Source organism: Apis cerana, linkage group LG5 (assembly GCF_029169275.1).
Source record: "Apis cerana isolate GH-2021 linkage group LG5, AcerK_1.0, whole genome shotgun sequence".
Taxonomy (NCBI): domain Eukaryota; kingdom Metazoa; phylum Arthropoda; class Insecta; order Hymenoptera; family Apidae; genus Apis; species Apis cerana.
The window spans coordinates 503801-521660 of NC_083856.1; the positions used below are offsets into that span (position 1 = coordinate 503801).

The following is a 17860-nucleotide window of genomic DNA, read 5'->3' on the forward strand; positions in this document are numbered from 1 at the left end:
ATGTATAATCTAAATCTTGAATATAATAATTAAAAATTCTAGATTAAATAAAATCACTGATCTCAAAGAAAGTTCTTTTTGTCAGCACAATTACCGCGTATATTCTCACATTAAGAAATTAAGGGATAGTATAAGAAATAACGGATGTTCTATTTTATTGTATTATTAAGTTTTGGATTATATTATTATAAAGGTATGTTTTTATATAACAGTAAATCAGTGATAATATAAATCAGTCATGATATTGTATTTTTTTCATGAAAATTAAAATTAAAATTAATATATTATATTAAATTTATTGTTATAATAATATTATATCATAATCAATTAAAAAAAAATCATGATTTTCTAATAATATTGTCGTGAGTTTTCTTTATTAATCGATTTTGTAATAATATTATTGCAATATTATGCGCCCATATAATTAATTTTTTAAATGATTGTAATAAACATTCATGCTTATAAAACAAAATAAATCCATAATTCATAAATAAAATTATATAGCAAATCAAAGAAAATCCTTATGAAAAAGTTATAATCATTTATTTTTTTATTTTTTTTAATTTTTAAATTTATAATTTCTAACATGAATAGTTGTTGAAATTTATTCGATATTATATTCGAGAACAGATATTATGACATATTAAAATCATATAAATGAATGAAAATGAATAAAAAACTATTATAAAAATTATCATGAAAATCATTAATATAAAAAAGTGATCTTTAAAGATCATTTATGAATTTATTATTGTTATTTTTTAGTCATATTTTTAAGTTAATCTGTTAATTCTACCATAAAACAATATAAACAATCATATTATTATTTTTTGCTTTGTTTTCAAAAATTAATACAAACTAACAAGAGAGTACAAATAATATAAAAAAATAATAGAAATAAAATATATAAGAAAAGGAAAAATATAATTAGTATGGTTTACAAAAAAGTAAAATAAAAAATATAATGCCTAAACAAGTTTGAGAAAATAAATAAAGATGAAATAAAAATAGATAAGAAAAAGAATGAAAGAATAAGCAAAAAGAAAAGAAATTTGTCTAAAAATATAGGACATAACAAAAGATAAAAAAAAGCTATAAAAAAGATAGTAAGTTAGGAATGTGTGATTGCAAAACTTAAAGAAAAATTTTAGAAAAACAAAAAAAAACAATTTATTAAAATTTTATAAAATTATTCATAAATTCATTAATATATAAAAATTATCAGAATAATGATTTTTTTAATAAAGCAAAAATCAAAAATCTATAAAAGGAAAGGATTTTTTTTATTCATTATTTCATAAAAATTTCAAACAAAAAAAATAAATAAAAAAGATTCATCAAAGAATTAATATCTAATTAGGATCAATTTGAAATGAAACAACTAAAGAAAAAAAAAAGAATAATAACATGACATTAATAACATTAATAACATGACAAAAGATAAAAACTTTTGAATCTAGATTATAATAGATAATTTAAATAAATAATTTAAATACAATTAATTCAAAAAAAAGAAGGGAAATAAAGAAAAAAAATATAAAAAATTCTGAGGATTTATTAAAAAAGAATGATAGAAAAAATTTAAAAGAAAAACAATCAATAATCAAAAAGAAATAAGAAACAAAACATAAAACAAAAATATAAAAGAAATATATAGGAATGATAGTACATAGGAATGATGAAAGAAGTAAATGATAAACAATCATAAAATCATATCAAAAACAAATCAAAAATCATAAATAAGAAAAAATTCACATCAGAACATGATATACTTAAACTATCGAAAAGTTTTAGATACATAATAAGAAAAATTCTTGAAAAAATACAACAAAAAATAAAAAAAATTAGTAATAATATTAATATATGTTGATGTTATAATATTATAATATTATAATAATTTAATAAATCAATAAACCTTCAATCAATAGCCCTTACAAATTGCTTAAAGAAAATTATGGAACAAATCATCAAACTAAACAGAAAATTACTGGACAATAATCAAAATAAGAAAACGGAGAAAAAAATATTATGATTTTCATAATATTTCATAATAAATATTAAAAATGGTTTTAAAAAATGTAGAAACATTTGCAAATTTATAAAAAATTAAGTAAAAAAAAAATAAAATATATAAAAAAATTATGAAAAAAAGAATAAAAAAATTACTATATAAAATTACTACTATATATTTATTATAAAATTATTATAATATATTATTATTATAATAATATATATATATATATATATTTTTATACATATTATATAATTATATATATTAAAAAATTAAAAAAATCAAAACACTAAAGTATACAGATGATATTTTTATGTAAGATAATTGATAATTAATAATTGATATAATAATAGGAAAGAAGATGAATCTATATAAAAAAAATATAAAATAAAATGTTTTTGTATGAAGCTTTATTTTTGAAAAAAATCAACTTTAATATTACTCAAATACATGTATACTTGATTCAACTTAACTTAATATATCTCATTGTAGCTTATTCTCTCTTAGATTTCTATTACTAGATAATAGAATATTAATTTATGTTAAATTGTATTATAGAAATTATTAAAAATATATCATTCTGTTAAATACACAATTGTGCTCTATAAGCAGAATTTCTATGAATGTTTTTTGTTATTTTGATTGATTAAACACATTGATTTTTTTCTTGTATGAAAACTTGTAATTTGTTTGGAATAAACAATTGATTTGATATGATGTTATAAATAAAAATCGAATAATGTGAGATCAAAAGAATGTAATGGTCAAGTTATTAGTCCATCACAACTAATCTAATCTTTAATAAAATCAAACAGAATTTAATAAAACAAATCAAAAAGCAAAGGAAGAAAAAGAAATTTCTAGCAAGAATAAAAAGAAAAAGAAAGAAAAAGAAAAATTATCATTGGTACTTAAAATAAGCAAAAAATTAAAAAAAAAGTATTTTAGTGATATATAATATATATATGTATATATATTATATATAAATATATAATATATATATAATATATATAATATAAAAATGAAATATGATACAATATAATATATAATATATAAAGTTTAAAACTTGAGAAAAAAATATAAAAATATAAAATACAAATGTATACATATATAATGAATTTATATATATAAATTTATAAAAGTTAAAATATAAATTATGAATTTATTAAAAAATATAAAATTTTATAAAAAATATATAAAATTATAAAAAAATATAAAGTTATATAAACAGATAAACTTATAATGAAAATATCATTTTGGTATTTTTAATACTTTGAATATAAATGTATTTAAATATAAAAAAAAGATTGAAATAATACTAAAGAATACTAAATAATGTAAATGATGTGGAAGTACATAATATAATTAAAAAAATTATAATTACAAAAGTGAATATATTTTAAATATTGATATATAAAATGTTTAAAAGATACATATAAATAATATAATAATAATGAAATAAATATATTTTTCTCGTAATGCTTTTTCTTAGCAAAATTTAAAAGGGTAATAATAAATTGAAATACTATAATACTATAATAAAGAAATCCATTATTATATATTTTATTTTCTTTTTTTCTATATTTGATTAAAAAATGTGAAAAAAATTATTGAAATTTTAACATGATTTAAATATGATTTAAATATGATTTCATTTCCTTTAACTGATATTTTTTTAATGAAAATATCTTTATATTAAAAAAAATTGCTATCTATATATATAATAATCTATATATATAAATATTTTACATGTTCACAATGTTTATTATAAATTATTTTTCTTTTTATTTTTAATTTTTCAAAAAATTTGTTTATTTTTAATAGACTTTTATGAATATGTAGAATTGATAATATATATCTCATTTTATTTGATATATATATATATATATTATTTTTTTTATTTAGAAACATTTTATTTGAAGGAAATAAAATTACTTATAAAAATTTAAATAACTTTTTCATTTTTTAAAATATAATTCTGTAGTAATGCAAGATAAAACAAAACTTTTCAAATAAAAAATATTTAATTTTTCATATTGTAAAAAAAAAATCAAGCAAATTGAATATAAAAATTAAAAGAATTTTAAAAATTTATAGGAAGATTTCAGCTCAAAAAGATTTTTTATAAAAAAATCTTTATATATAATCCATTATGTATATGTTTCGTATATAATCCATGTATACAATATATCTATTATGTATTACAATATATAATAATTCTATGTATATACTTTTATTAAAATCTGAAATTTTGATATAGATAAATAGTAAATGTAAAAAATATTCAAAGATTTTTTTGACTGATATTTTATTCATGTATTTTAACAAACAATTCACAAAAAAAATTTTAAATAAAATGAAACATTTATTTATATTCAACAAAAAATATAAAATTATATACTATTTTTTACAAAATTGAGAATATATATAAAAAAACATATTTTATAAAAATTATAATATGATTGTTGTTTACATAATGGTTTTATTATAAATATAATGTAAATTTATTAAAACTTATATTTTTTTTTATCATAATCTACAATTTTTAACAATGGTTTCTGAGAGAAAACAAACAATTCTAATAATATAATAAATCCAATATTGTTAATCGTCATACGTTATTTTTATTATAATCTTATTTTGTTATTGCTACACATTTTATCTCTAGAAATAAAAATTAATTTTCATTTCATTAAACATGATGTTATTTTAAAAATTTATATTATAATTAATATAATATAATTTTTTTATGAACTTTAATCACTTTATTATTATTTATTATTAATCTTAAAAATAAAAAGCTTTCTGCTATTAATTTTGCCATTGTACTTTTCTTTTTATAAAATTTAATAAATTGTTTTTATCAATATATTATTATTTAAATTTATTAATTTCATTTACTAATTGTGATACATTTAATTTAGAGTTAATATTAATTTGTTTTTATATTTAGTTATATTAGTTATAATTTATTTGTTTTTATAATTGTATTTATATTTAGTTATTGTTAGACAAAATTTTTTTCTTCTGACATGATTATATTATAATATATTTCTAATTATTAATTTTTTTTATAGCGAATTCTAATATTTTTTTCAATTTAATAAAAATTTTTTTTACAATATTTTATTATTAATTCTCGCGCATAAATATTTGGTTTTATTTCTTCTCTTCACTAATTATTAAAAATTAAGAATTATAATAAAAAGTAAAAATATAATATTTCAATAATAAATTCAACAATAAATTATTAAAATTTTTATACGAATTATTTGTTAAAATATATGAATAAAATAAAACATTTGCGTTTATTTTTAAATTTTATTATTTTATTTTTTATCTGTGTTTGTATTCGTTTTTTGTTTTCATTATTAACTATTAGGTGTATTTTTTTTAACTATATATCTTGAAAATTATAATTTTGAAATGTTGATAATATTTAATCTGTAACTATTTCTTTTTTTAAAATTTATTTTAATTAAATAATTTTAATAAATTTACTTCTTATGCAAGAAAAATTATTTATAAGGAAATATTTATAAAAATTTTTAAAAATTATTTATAAAGAATCCACTATTTCTTTAAATTCCACTATTACTTTCTTTTATTCTTTCAATGATCCAATTGGAAACTTCACTTTAAGAAATAATTATTGACCTTTCTTTGTTATTTATTAATTTTCGATGCATGGAAAATGAAAGTCTTAATTTTACACTTTAATAAAAAATTAGGTAGTATTAGGTAAAATCTAATATTTTTAATGTATTTGATATTTTATTTTGATGTCATAGCTTTGAGTTATCCAGTAAATAAAGTCATTAATTATAAACAAAACTCGTGGACATTTTGACACGTAAATCAAATGTATATATTCGTATATTTCAAATATTTAATTTTCATGAAAATATGTATCTTATTAAATATAAAAATCCTAATAAATAATATCTTAAAAATTATTTAGTTAAGATAGAATTTTTCCTCGACTATTTATAGTGATCGATAATATCAGCAATGATTAAATTTTAAAAATCAATTATTATATTTTTAAATAAAATAAAATAAATGGAAGTTAAATTATGAATCATGTGCGAACCAATCAGATTATAGATAGAAAGATAGAATATGATCATACTAATCTATAAGATACGATAAAAAACACTTGATTTTAAATACAAATAATTTTTACATTAAATCAATTTATATTAAAACTTGCATTTTTAGATTTTATATTTATAGATTTATAAATTTTATATTGAAAACTATAAAAAAAAATTAATACTTTTTTTATTTTCCAAAATAAATGGAATTTCTTTAGATTTTTAAGTTTAAACAAAGTTAATTTATTAAAATTATAAATGTAAATTAATAGATAATTCGAAAATTATATTCAATGTTATTTATTTAAAAATATATATATATATATATATATATATATATATATAGTTATTATGGTTGCGTTTTTAGGAAAAAAATGAAAATTTTATTAATGATTTTTAATAACAGATTTTTTTCTTAAACTTTTAAATTTCATATATATAATCTTTTTGAATTTACTTGAATTTACTTAATTTTATTTAATAAATAAATCTGTAACTTTGTAATGAATTAAATTATGTAATAATAATTAAATTTATTAAAATGAGTTTCTAATAAATTTTAGTAGATGTACGTTTTATCATCGTATCGTATCGTATTGAATGAATAATATAAAACGGATAAACGAATATTTTTATATCATGCAATGAATTTTTTTTAATTTTTTTTAATATAATGAAATTTTTTATCGTTAAGTGATCAGCATAAACAATAATATTTTATAAAAATAAATAAATTTAAAAATAATTTAAAATTTTGTACCAAAAAAATCAATAAATTTATAAATAACAGATTTATAACTATGTTCATGGTCTAGAGTAAAAGTGCAATTCATACTAGAGTATTTTATTATCATTTTTAATATATTTACATAAATGATACAAAAAAGTTTATTAAAGAATTTAAGATAAAATATTCTATTTTATATATATATATATATACATATTTTATATATATATATATATATACATATAGATATATAGATTCTATAGATATATATATCTAATAATTTTATATTTTAAAAATAAGAATTTTAAGAAAATTCGAAATAAAAAATATTTTAAAAAGTGCAAAATTCATTTCATATAAGCTTATTGTTATATTATTGTTTTTATATTTTTTTAAATACTTTTTGTAAGTATATGAAAGAAATAATTTTTTAAAAATATTTATTGAAAAAATATTATAAAAATAATATAAAAGTTATTTAAAATATATTAATTAGAAATATTTTTATAAATTTTTTATATAAAATTTTATTTCATATAAAAAATTGTTTTTCTTATATCATTTATCAAATGTATATCTGTAATAAGTAATTCTACAAATTAATATGAATCAGTTTTTTTAAAATATTAATATTTTTTTTAGATAATAATGACACAAATAAAATTTCCACCATTAAAAAATGATCTGATTTTAAAAACTATAAGAGGAGAACCTACAGAACGTATTCCTATATGGATAATGCGTCAAGCTGGGAGATATCTTCCAGAATTTCAAGAGATCAGATCAAAATATGATTTTTTCTCTATTTGTCAAACACCTACATTAGCTTGTGAAGTAACTTTACAACCTATAAAACGATTTGATTTAGATGCTGGTATTATCTTTTCTGATATCTTAGTTATTCCACAAGCAATGGGTTTAACTGTTGATATGATTCCTGGAATGGTTTGTTTCTTTATTTATATATATTTAAAAAAAGATTTTTATAATTTTATATCAAAAAAATCTTTTATTAAAAAAAATGTAAATATAATAATTAAATTTTATTATAAAATACAGGGACCAGTTTTACCCAAACCATTAAAAGATCCAACAGATTTGGTTAGATTAATTCAACCAAATGTAGAAAAGGATTTAAAATATGTAGGAGATGCTATAACTTTAACAAGATATAAACTAGAAGGAAAAGTACCCTTAATTGGATTTACAGGCGCAGCAGTGAGTAAAATAATTTTTATATGATTTATATTATGATTTTTAAAAGACCATATCATTGTAAATTCTTTATGTTTTATGTTGTAAAACAAATTTTTAGTAATATTCATATTTGTGAATTATTAGTGGACATTAATGAGCTACATGATCCAAGGTGGAGGTAGTTCAACAATGATAAGGGCACGAGAATGGTTATATAAATATCCAAATGAGTCTCATAAACTTTTACAACTTATTACAAATGTCATAATAGATTATCTTGTAATGCAAGTAAAAGCTGGAGCACAGGTATTAATTCTTTTTTATTTATTAACATAAATTTTATATTATTTAATATATTATTATTTTTAAAAATAAAAAATATGTAATTATATTCATTATAAGTTAATATAAAAATAAAACAAAATATAATAATACCTCCATAAATGATAGGTTGTGTAATCTAATTATAAACTAATTTTTAATAATAAAACATTATAAACTAATTTTTTCTTAGTTATTGCAAGTATTTGAAAGTCATAGTGATTTCCTTAATGATGAATTATTTGAAAATTATTCATTTAAATATTTAAAAGAAATTAGTGAGAAAGTCAGACAGCGTCTAAAAAAAGAAAATATTCCTGAAGTACCAATGGTAAATAAAATAAATACTACAATATATTTATAAATAAATATATTTATTTTATTTTAAATTGCTAAAAATAGAACAAATTTTAGATTGCTTTTCCTAAAGGTGCAACTATAAATTCCTTGGAACTGTTAGCAAAATCTAAAACTTATGAAGTATTAGGTTTAGATTGGACAATTGATCCTATAGAAGCAAGAAAAAAATTTGGTTCTGAAATTATTTTGCAAGGAAATTTTGATCCATGTGCACTATATGGTTCTGAGGTTTATAATATAATAATATTTATAAAATTATAATAATTTAAAATGATTAGTACATAATTATTTTTAGTTTTTATTTATTTTTATTATAAAATTAATCAATCTTTTTCTATAGCAAGAAATAATCAGTCGTGCACAAGATATGGCATTGAAATTTGGTAAAATTCGATATATAGCAAATTTGGGACATGGAATTTTACCAGATACACCAATTGCATCAGTTACTGCTTTTATCGAAGGAATTCATTCAATATAATTTATTTATTTGTGTATTTATTATAAAATTTATAATAAAATACTGTTGATATATTTATATTTTATTATATTAATTAACATATTTAGATAGTTATATTAATGTAATTATATTAAAAATAAAATATACATATCTTTAAGAAGATTTTATTTTATGAGAAATCTATCGACAAAATTGAATAATAAAATTCTTAATATTTAAAATATTTTCGATTTTGAAGAATATAGAAAATTTGTTTAATAATATTGATAATTGATTTTATGATGAATATAGAAACTATTTATATTTTATTGTATTTCATGTATTTTGCATATGGAATAGAAATATCAACAAAAAATATCTTATATAATTAAAAATTCACTTAGAATTCTTTTCTTTTTAATTTTAATTGTATATATATCATTGAGCGGAATTTTTATTTTGTTTAAATATTTTATATTGATGAATATAATATAAATATAATATAAAATAAATTCAAAAATTAAATTAATAAAAAACCATATGACGAAAAAAAATATATATATAATATATATATATTATATCATATTATATCATATTATATCATTCTAAATCAATTTTATAATGATAATAATATATATATATTATATATATTATATATATTATATTATATTATATTATATATTATATATTATATTATATATATTATATATATATATATATATATTATTATCATTATAAAATTAAATGTAACTAAAATCATTTTTTCTATTTTATATTTAAAATTTAAATAATTCCTTACATATTGCTTGTATTTAATGAAACAAATCAAACAAAACAAATTAGATGTAAATAAAACAATATAATTAAAATCTATGAGAAACAAAATTGAATTCATTATATTGTATATATTAAAATATTTTCTATAAAAAATATTATAAATATACTTAAAATCTTTTCAAATAAAATAAATCAAGATTAAATTTTAGAAAAGAACAAAAATTATTTGAATTTTTTATATTTTTATAGATTTTGACGTGCAGAATTTTAAGATAATTATTTTAATTATTAGAAGAATTATTAGAATTATTAATCTAATAGTTAAAAAATTATTTTGTATATAATATTGCTGATATTATTATTAATTAACATTAATTATTGATATTGATCATTAATTAATCAAAGTGAATTTATAATTTAAGGGAAGTTTTTCGAATCATTAATAATACACAGTATTTCTAAACTCTACTTATTCAATCAGTAATCAGTTAATGATTAAACGAGATTATGAATTTTATATAATATAATAATATAATTGATGTGTAAGTAAAAATGTGAATTTTTAAAAATTTTTTATAATATGATATTATTTGATTATTATTGGATTTTTATTTAATTTGATTGGATGCGCATAAAATTCAAATTACAATTAAAAAATTTGGTTATCATATTTATATTTTTCATGCTATCTGGATAATAAAAGCATCAATATTGCTAAATTAAATAGTTTTTTTGAATAAAAAAATTATATTATAATCTACAATTAATTTAGATTAAATCATTACCATTTTATATAAAAACAAACTTAAAATCTAATTTAAAAACTAAACTAGATACGAGAAAAAAAAATAATATTATGGCTATGATATATTGTTTATACAAATATTTATAATAATACAGTTTTCATTGAATAAATAACTATATATATTATAAGTAGTAATTATATTATATGGAATTCTTTGATTGAAAAATAACTTAAATTTAGTACACATTAATGCTTCTATTCTTCAAGCGGATTGGATAAAAATTTAACATGAAGCATGTAACTTATGAATATTCCTAAAAATACAAAACTTTGTAAATAATTTTTAAATTATTAAATTTCAACAATTAAAGCATTTTTAAATTAAATGCATTAAAATCGATAAATATACAAAAAAATTTTAATATCCAAAAAATTTATAATATTTCTAAAATTTAGCTTAAAATAAAAATGAATTCAATTTAATAAATAATTTTTTATAATATATCTTATATTTTAATATTTTAATATCGATAATTCGTCAATCAATAACTATAATATATTTATTATATATTTGATTTATTTATTATTATATTATTATTATATTTGATTATTTATCTGTTTGTTTTTTTAAACGAATTATAGTATTTAATTTAACCAAGTTTTTAGTCACTATGCAGAATAGCGCTTGCGCATTATACTAAATTTTCAATACATGAAATTTCTCATCTAACTCTACCCCCACGATATTCCCAGCCGGAATCCGTGAATCTATTCGGGTGACCCCCGTCTCCGATTAGCGGTTTGCGCAAGCGCAGCCAGATCTTCTGGTTAGAGTGTCCATTTTGATCACATGTGAGTATCTCCAGTCTGTTCTCCCTTTTTCACGGTGAATTTAGCTGATCGACTTGTGATCACTTGAACAAGTTTGTAAAACGTGCATTAAAAAGTCTTGAGAATAAAAAACAACAGTAATTAAGATCAATTTATATCCGTGATTTCTTTAATATATTCCGACAGTCGGCAATTTCGACGACGAACTACATACAATCCTTTTCGCGCCATCTTCTTAAGGAAAACGGTCAAAAAACCGTAGTAAACTCGTACTCGAAGGTAATTCTACTTTTATAAGACTGTTCAATTAATTTTTCACAAAGAAGCTTTAACATTGAGAGAACTGTCAGCCGGGTTAAATCTTTGGTTAGATTATGCTCGCACAACGTGTTCAATATCTCTTTCAGTTTTGGAAAAGTTTTTCGAAATATTTTGTGTTTTAAATTTATTTTATAAATGTTTCTTAAAATTAATTATTTATTTATTTAATGTTCGAATTTTTTTTTCGTTTTTATTTGTGATAATTTGAAAATCTTTGATTTTTTTATAATTTTAAAAACATTCTAACAATGAAACATAATATCATAATATTTCAAATAATTTTTTATAATATGTTATCAAATTTATTATTTATAATTTAAAAAATTATTATATATTAAATATGTCATTGTGATTATTTTAAAAAAGTAAAAATAAAACATTTAGTATTCTAAATATTAATATTTCAAAGCATATTGTGATATGTAGTTCTGTTTTCATTAAAAATTTATATTACATTATTTTATAATAGTTTCAGTTTTCAATTTTTCGTAAAATATATTGGAATATTATATCATATAGTAGCAAATATTTTATAAAAATTTAAAAAGATATTTAAATTCAGATATATATATATATATTTATATTTGAAATATTAATTTTAGTAATTTTTATTAATATTTTGTCATAAATTAAATTTTTTCTTAAAGATAAATTATATTTTATTCATTTTTTAATTTTTAACATTTATAAAATTTGAATGATCTTTAAATAATTATAAAATTTAATAATAATAATTATAATAATAAATTTTTAATTCTTGTTTTAAAAACAAAATATTTTGATTTTTCAAACAAATATTACCAAAAAAGAAAATTTTAATGTTAATTTTTTAATATTATATTATGAATTATAGTTTTATATATATTATTCAAAATTAATTAATTTATTAATTTATTTTATAAATATAATAATAAACTTTATCTTTTTCTTTTTTATTTTTATAAATTTTCTTATTTTTCTTTTGTTTTTTCTTTTTGAGTATAAAAGTATTAAATTTTATATAATATATTTTATTTATAAAGTTATTTTATATAATGTTATTATTAAATATAAAAATATTTAGTAAAAAGATAGTATATTATATATTTAGTATATATAACATATTAAATATATTTAGTTAAAGATTATAAATCAATGAAAAATATTATGTATTATAAAAATAATATTAAAATTTGAAACAGTGAAATATATAGAAATATTTTTTATTGTAATTTCTCTATTGATTAAAATTTAATTGATTTACTTTAATCTAATGGAATTATTAAAAAGTATTAATTTTTGAGTTTTTTTATAAATAATTATATAATTAATATCTTATTTTAAAAAAATAAAAATATTTTATTTTGCAGTTTTTATGTTTTATCTAATGTTTGAATACAATTGTCAATTTATTTTAAATTGTAATTTTAGAATAACAGAATGGCAGATATAGAAGATACTCACTTCGAAACTGGAGACTCTGGTGCTTCTGTAACATACCCAATGCAGTGTTCGGCTTTGCGTAAAAATGGGTTTGTTATGTTGAAATCTCGACCATGTAAAATCGTAGAGATGTCAACTTCTAAAACAGGAAAACATGGTCATGCCAAAGTACATCTTGTAGGCATTGATATTTTCACTTCAAAAAAGTATGAAGATATTTGTCCATCTACGCACAACATGGACGTACCATTTGTTAAACGAGAAGATTACCAGGTACTTAAAAACAGTTATATAAAATTAATTTACATTTGAATAATATTCTATATAGAATATTTTATATTATTATATATTATTATAATATATATATATATTATTTATATTTCATATTCTATTTCAGTAGAAATTTTTTGAAATAATTATTTATAGAATTATTTCATTATTTTAAATAATATAGAATTTTTTTAATAATATGAAATTTTTTTGTTTATTTTTATTTTTGATTATTTGTATGATACATTAATTTTTTTAACATGTAACATAATTGTTTTTATTTTATAGCTAGCAGACATATCTGACGATGGCTACTTATGCCTAATGGCTGATAATGGAGAACTCCGTGAAGATTTGAAGATTCCTGATGGTGAACTGGGTGCTCAATTACGTGCTGATCATGAGGCTGGTAAAGAACTTCTTGTGAGTATTTTTAGTTTTCTAAATGAATAATAGCTTTTTTTAAAATGTTTTTTGAGATAATATAACTTAAATTATATTAAATTATATTAAAATTATATCTGAATTAAATTAAATGAATATGTAATAAATTTAAAAACTCATTATAATATATATAATAATATAATATATATAATAATTAGTAAAAAATTCAAAAATAGTTATAGAAATCTATGCAAATTTATCATAGAAGTGATAAAAATAAAAAAAAACATTCATTAATAAAATATATATTTACTTTTTATATTTTTCCATTTTTTTTATATTATAAGGTATATTAAATTTCAGTATATTTTGTACATATATATATTATATATAAAATATTTATTTTGTTTTTTAATTAAAGATTTTTTTTATAAAATTTTTAGATTTTAGATTTTTATATTAAATTATATAATTATTAGAATATTAATTGTTATTTATAATTTTTCATTATAAATTTTAATTTTTTAATTGATATTAAAAACAATTTATTATTCATATTATTAAAATTTTTTTTAAAAGGAAAAGATTTTAAAACCTTCAATTTTTTAAAATAAATTTAAGTTTTCTTTAACAAAATATTTATTGTATATTATCACACAAATTTTAAGTGATTATTTAAAATTATATTGTAAAAGAAATATATCCAATCAAATTATGAAATTATAATAGAATTTTATTAAAAATTGTAAAATAATAAAAATCTTTTTATTATAAATTTTTTTATATTTAATAATTTAATATTTTTATAATTGTAATGAATAAAAATTTATGTTTATATTAATAAAAAAAATGAAAAATAAAATATAAATTTTTATTCTTTCAGTGCACTGTGCTGAAGGCATGTGGTGAAGAAGTCGTAATCGCCATTAAAACTAACACTGCCATCGATAAATAATTGTGTTCAGTCCAGACTCCACCATCACATTAAAGAAAAAACAAAACATTCAGTTAACATATTATTAAGAGAAACCTAAGATACAATACAAGATGATCAGTGGTTAATATAAGAACTTATTACCAACAACAAATAGAGAGGAAAAAGTGAGAATCACTTGAGAAAAGAATAAGAAGGGGAAAGAAATGACAAGGAAAGACAAAGAGCCAGAATACAATTTAAAAAACTGAAAGGAAGAGAAAAATGTGCGTTAGCATATATAGTTGAGTAATTAAAAACAAGTGTGAAGGAGGAGGGGATTACAAATAATGAAATAAATATAAAAATAAAAAAAATAAAAAAATGAATAAAAAGAGAATAAACCAAGAAACAGTATCAGCTTAAACTTGAAAAATGGATGTTTTTGGCGGCTTAAAATATTGGAATTAAAAAGCAGTTTTGATAGTGAGAAATTTCGAAAAAGAACTATTTCATCTTGATTTGATTTAAAAAATTTCAACATGATTAGAATTCTATTTATATTGGAATTCCAGTTACTTTTCAATAATATATAATTTTATTCAAAATATGATTTTATTGAAGATTTCAATATTTTCAAAATTTTTATTTCCTTACAATAATTCCTTTGTTCTATATATACTTCAACTGGAGCATCTTCATACAAGTTTGATTTTTTAAATTTTTTGTTATATTCAAATTTCAATTCTATTCACATGTAGAATTCCAATTATATTAGAACTCTATTCTTACGATATCCTATATTTATTAGAATTCTGTTTCTTTTTTCAATTCAAGTTTGTCACTTTTTTTATTAAAATTATATGTTTTAGAAAATCCAATTTAATCTAGAATTATCTTGTTTCGGTTTTTTATATCATTATAATCTTTGTTAGAATTCTATGCTATTGACATATTGTTAAAAATATTCATGTCTGAAAATCCCTAGAAATTATTTTTTCAAAATCCTTATTTAGAATAATCTTAGAAATTTTCATTTTTTGAAATTAAATTTTCAATTCTTTAAATTTTAGAGAGATATATTTATAATCTTAATTTGATAAAAATCATTACTATAAGTATATATAAAAATATACTTTCTAAATTCATATGAAAAATTCAAATGTTTCTTAAAATTTAAAATATAATTTTACATTTTTAATTATAAGAAATTACATTTTAATTACAAAGAATATTCAAAATTGTAAAATTTAATTTGTTTGCATAGATCTAATGAATATTTTTTAATTTCTTATAACTGTTAAGAATTTTATTTAATTCATATTGTAATACCGTTTTGTATTTAACAGTTTTTAAATTTTGATATTTTCAAATTAGAATCAATACTTCAAACTTGATAAATATTAAACTCTTGAATTCTAACACAAAATTTTAGAATTCAGTTTGAATCTCAAATTCCTTACATATAATTTAAGGATAATTTCAAATTTGAGTTCTAAAATTTTAAATTTCATGCACTTAATTTTTGATTTCTGACTAGAAATTTGAGTTATAATGTAACATTTAAGTTACATTGAATACTCGATTTCAAGATTATATACCATCTATGAAAATATAAGAAAATTTAAAAAATATAAACAATGAATGATAAGAAACAACTAAGCTACTATAATCTAAGCAAACTAATAATTTAAGATTAAGACGACCTAGATAAATGAATTAATCGATAAAAGAAACTGAAATAAAACGAATCAATCGGCCTCACGGTCGTATTTCAACCATGAGAGACGGAAATCTTTTTTTTCTGCTTCTCAATATTTGGTTTAATTAATTATACACCATTGCTGGTCGTTAATTTGAATTCTAACAATTTTTAAGATAAAGATAATTTTCAGGTACGCAACAAATTTAAATTAGTAATTTTCTAAACATGTGAAATAATATTTCGAGAATATTATTTTTAAAAATAATTTTAATACTAAAAATCTTATTTTTTAAATTAACTCTATATATATAATTGGTAAGTAGTTATTAGTATTTATGTATTAATAAATAAAATCTAAACAATTAATAAAAATTATTTCAAATATGAGATATATACTAATTTCTTAAGATATAATTATGTCAATTTAAAAATATTCTTGAAATATTATTCTTTGATTTTATTATGCACGCATTAAATTAATGTGCAAAATATTAAACTATAATACGATAAAATCTTAACATACAAAAATATATAGATATTTTTAGAAAATAACCAGCATTGGCGTATATAGGCGAATACTACACATGGATATACATATACAAATACACACTGTGGTAAAGTATATGAAAATACACAAGTATATACGAAAGTACACAATTATGAAATTCGAAATAAAACACAAACATAAAATATAGAAAATAAATGGATACCAGGAGCATTTGTTTATACGGCGCAAATCAATGGAAGATAAATGGATAAATAAATGAAAAAAAAGCCATGGGTGCTTTTGTATCAACCTTCGACAATATTTTGTTCTCATAATGGTATATTATGAAAACTCTGAATCTTAATAATTTTGCTATTTTTTTATCTTGTTAATTAACTTAATATTACACTCATTTAAGTTAATTAAAAATATCAAAATTTAATTGAAATTTTTATCATTTTCCTTCACAATTTTATATTTGTATTGTTTAAAAATTTTACTTTTCAAAAGTTTACTTATTGTATTAAAAATATTAGTACAAAAATTACCAGAAATAGTAATTATAAGAATATTAAATTTAATAACATTAAATAAACAATTCTACGTAATGACGAAGGTATTATGTAACATTTTTGTTTAAGTTCAATTATCTATCAAAATCAATCAATTTTCATTTTATAAAATTGAAAGTTAAAAAAATAAATTTTTTTAATTTAAAATAATTTGAAACTTAATGAAATTAAGTACTTAGGCAGAAAATTATTGAACAACTATTCGCAAATATTCTCTTTAATATTGTTACATTTTAAAACATTAATACTCTTATATTTTGTATTATTAATAATTATTAATG

General features: G+C 17.2%; 2 protein-coding genes across 7 annotated transcripts; both read left to right on the forward strand.

Annotated features, from left to right (window-relative positions):
* The first annotated feature begins 52 nt into the window (after positions 1-52).
* On the forward strand, positions 53-9251 carry LOC108001415 (uroporphyrinogen decarboxylase). Of its 3 annotated transcripts, none has more exons than XM_017062413.3 (7): positions 53-193; positions 7478-7780; positions 7895-8053; positions 8177-8338; positions 8547-8684; positions 8768-8941; positions 9054-9251. In XM_017062413.3, the coding sequence occupies exons 2-7, from the start codon at positions 7484-7486 to the stop codon at positions 9192-9194; spliced, it is 1071 nt and encodes a 356-aa protein (XP_016917902.1). In that variant the 5' UTR covers positions 53-193; positions 7478-7483; the 3' UTR covers positions 9195-9251. The 3 variants fall into 3 exon arrangements, with proteins under 3 accessions (XP_016917902.1, XP_061931681.1, XP_061931682.1); XM_062075697.1 differs by lacking the exon at positions 53-193 and adding an exon at positions 6451-6676; XM_062075698.1 differs by lacking the exon at positions 53-193 and adding an exon at positions 6670-7240.
* Positions 9252-10607: 1356 nt separating this feature from the next.
* LOC108001418 (eukaryotic translation initiation factor 5A) lies at positions 10608-17449 on the forward strand. Of its 4 annotated transcripts, none has more exons than XR_009829901.1 (5): positions 10608-11784; positions 13237-13521; positions 13807-13941; positions 14786-16710; positions 17056-17449. XR_009829901.1 is itself a non-coding variant. In XM_062075715.1 (5 exons), the coding sequence occupies exons 3-5, from the start codon at positions 13246-13248 to the stop codon at positions 14855-14857; spliced, it is 483 nt and encodes a 160-aa protein (XP_061931699.1). In that variant the 5' UTR covers positions 11435-11526; positions 11692-11784; positions 13237-13245; the 3' UTR covers positions 14858-17449. The 4 variants fall into 4 exon arrangements, 3 of the variants coding, with proteins under 3 accessions (XP_061931698.1, XP_061931701.1, XP_061931699.1); XM_062075715.1 differs by having other exon boundaries at positions 11435-11526; positions 11692-11784; positions 14786-17449; XM_062075714.1 differs by having other exon boundaries at positions 14786-17449.
* The last annotated feature ends 411 nt before the right edge of the window (positions 17450-17860 follow it).

Excerpts from the sequence above, each read along its gene's own strand:
- LOC108001415 (XM_017062413.3), top strand. The coding sequence starts at position 7,484 with ATGACACAAATAAAATTTCCACCATTAAAAAATGATCTGATTTTAAAA. Across the intron at positions 8,339-8,546 it reads AAGTAAAAGCTGGAGCACAG|TTATTGCAAGTATTTGAAAG; the intron begins GTATTAATTCTT and ends ATTTTTTCTTAG. Across the intron at positions 8,685-8,767 it reads ATATTCCTGAAGTACCAATG|ATTGCTTTTCCTAAAGGTGC; the intron begins GTAAATAAAATA and ends AACAAATTTTAG.
- LOC108001418 (XM_062075714.1), top strand. The coding sequence starts at position 13,246 with ATGGCAGATATAGAAGATACTCACTTCGAAACTGGAGACTCTGGTGCT. Across the intron at positions 13,522-13,806 it reads TTAAACGAGAAGATTACCAG|CTAGCAGACATATCTGACGA; the intron begins GTACTTAAAAAC and ends TTTATTTTATAG. Across the intron at positions 13,942-14,785 it reads AGGCTGGTAAAGAACTTCTT|TGCACTGTGCTGAAGGCATG; the intron begins GTGAGTATTTTT and ends TTATTCTTTCAG.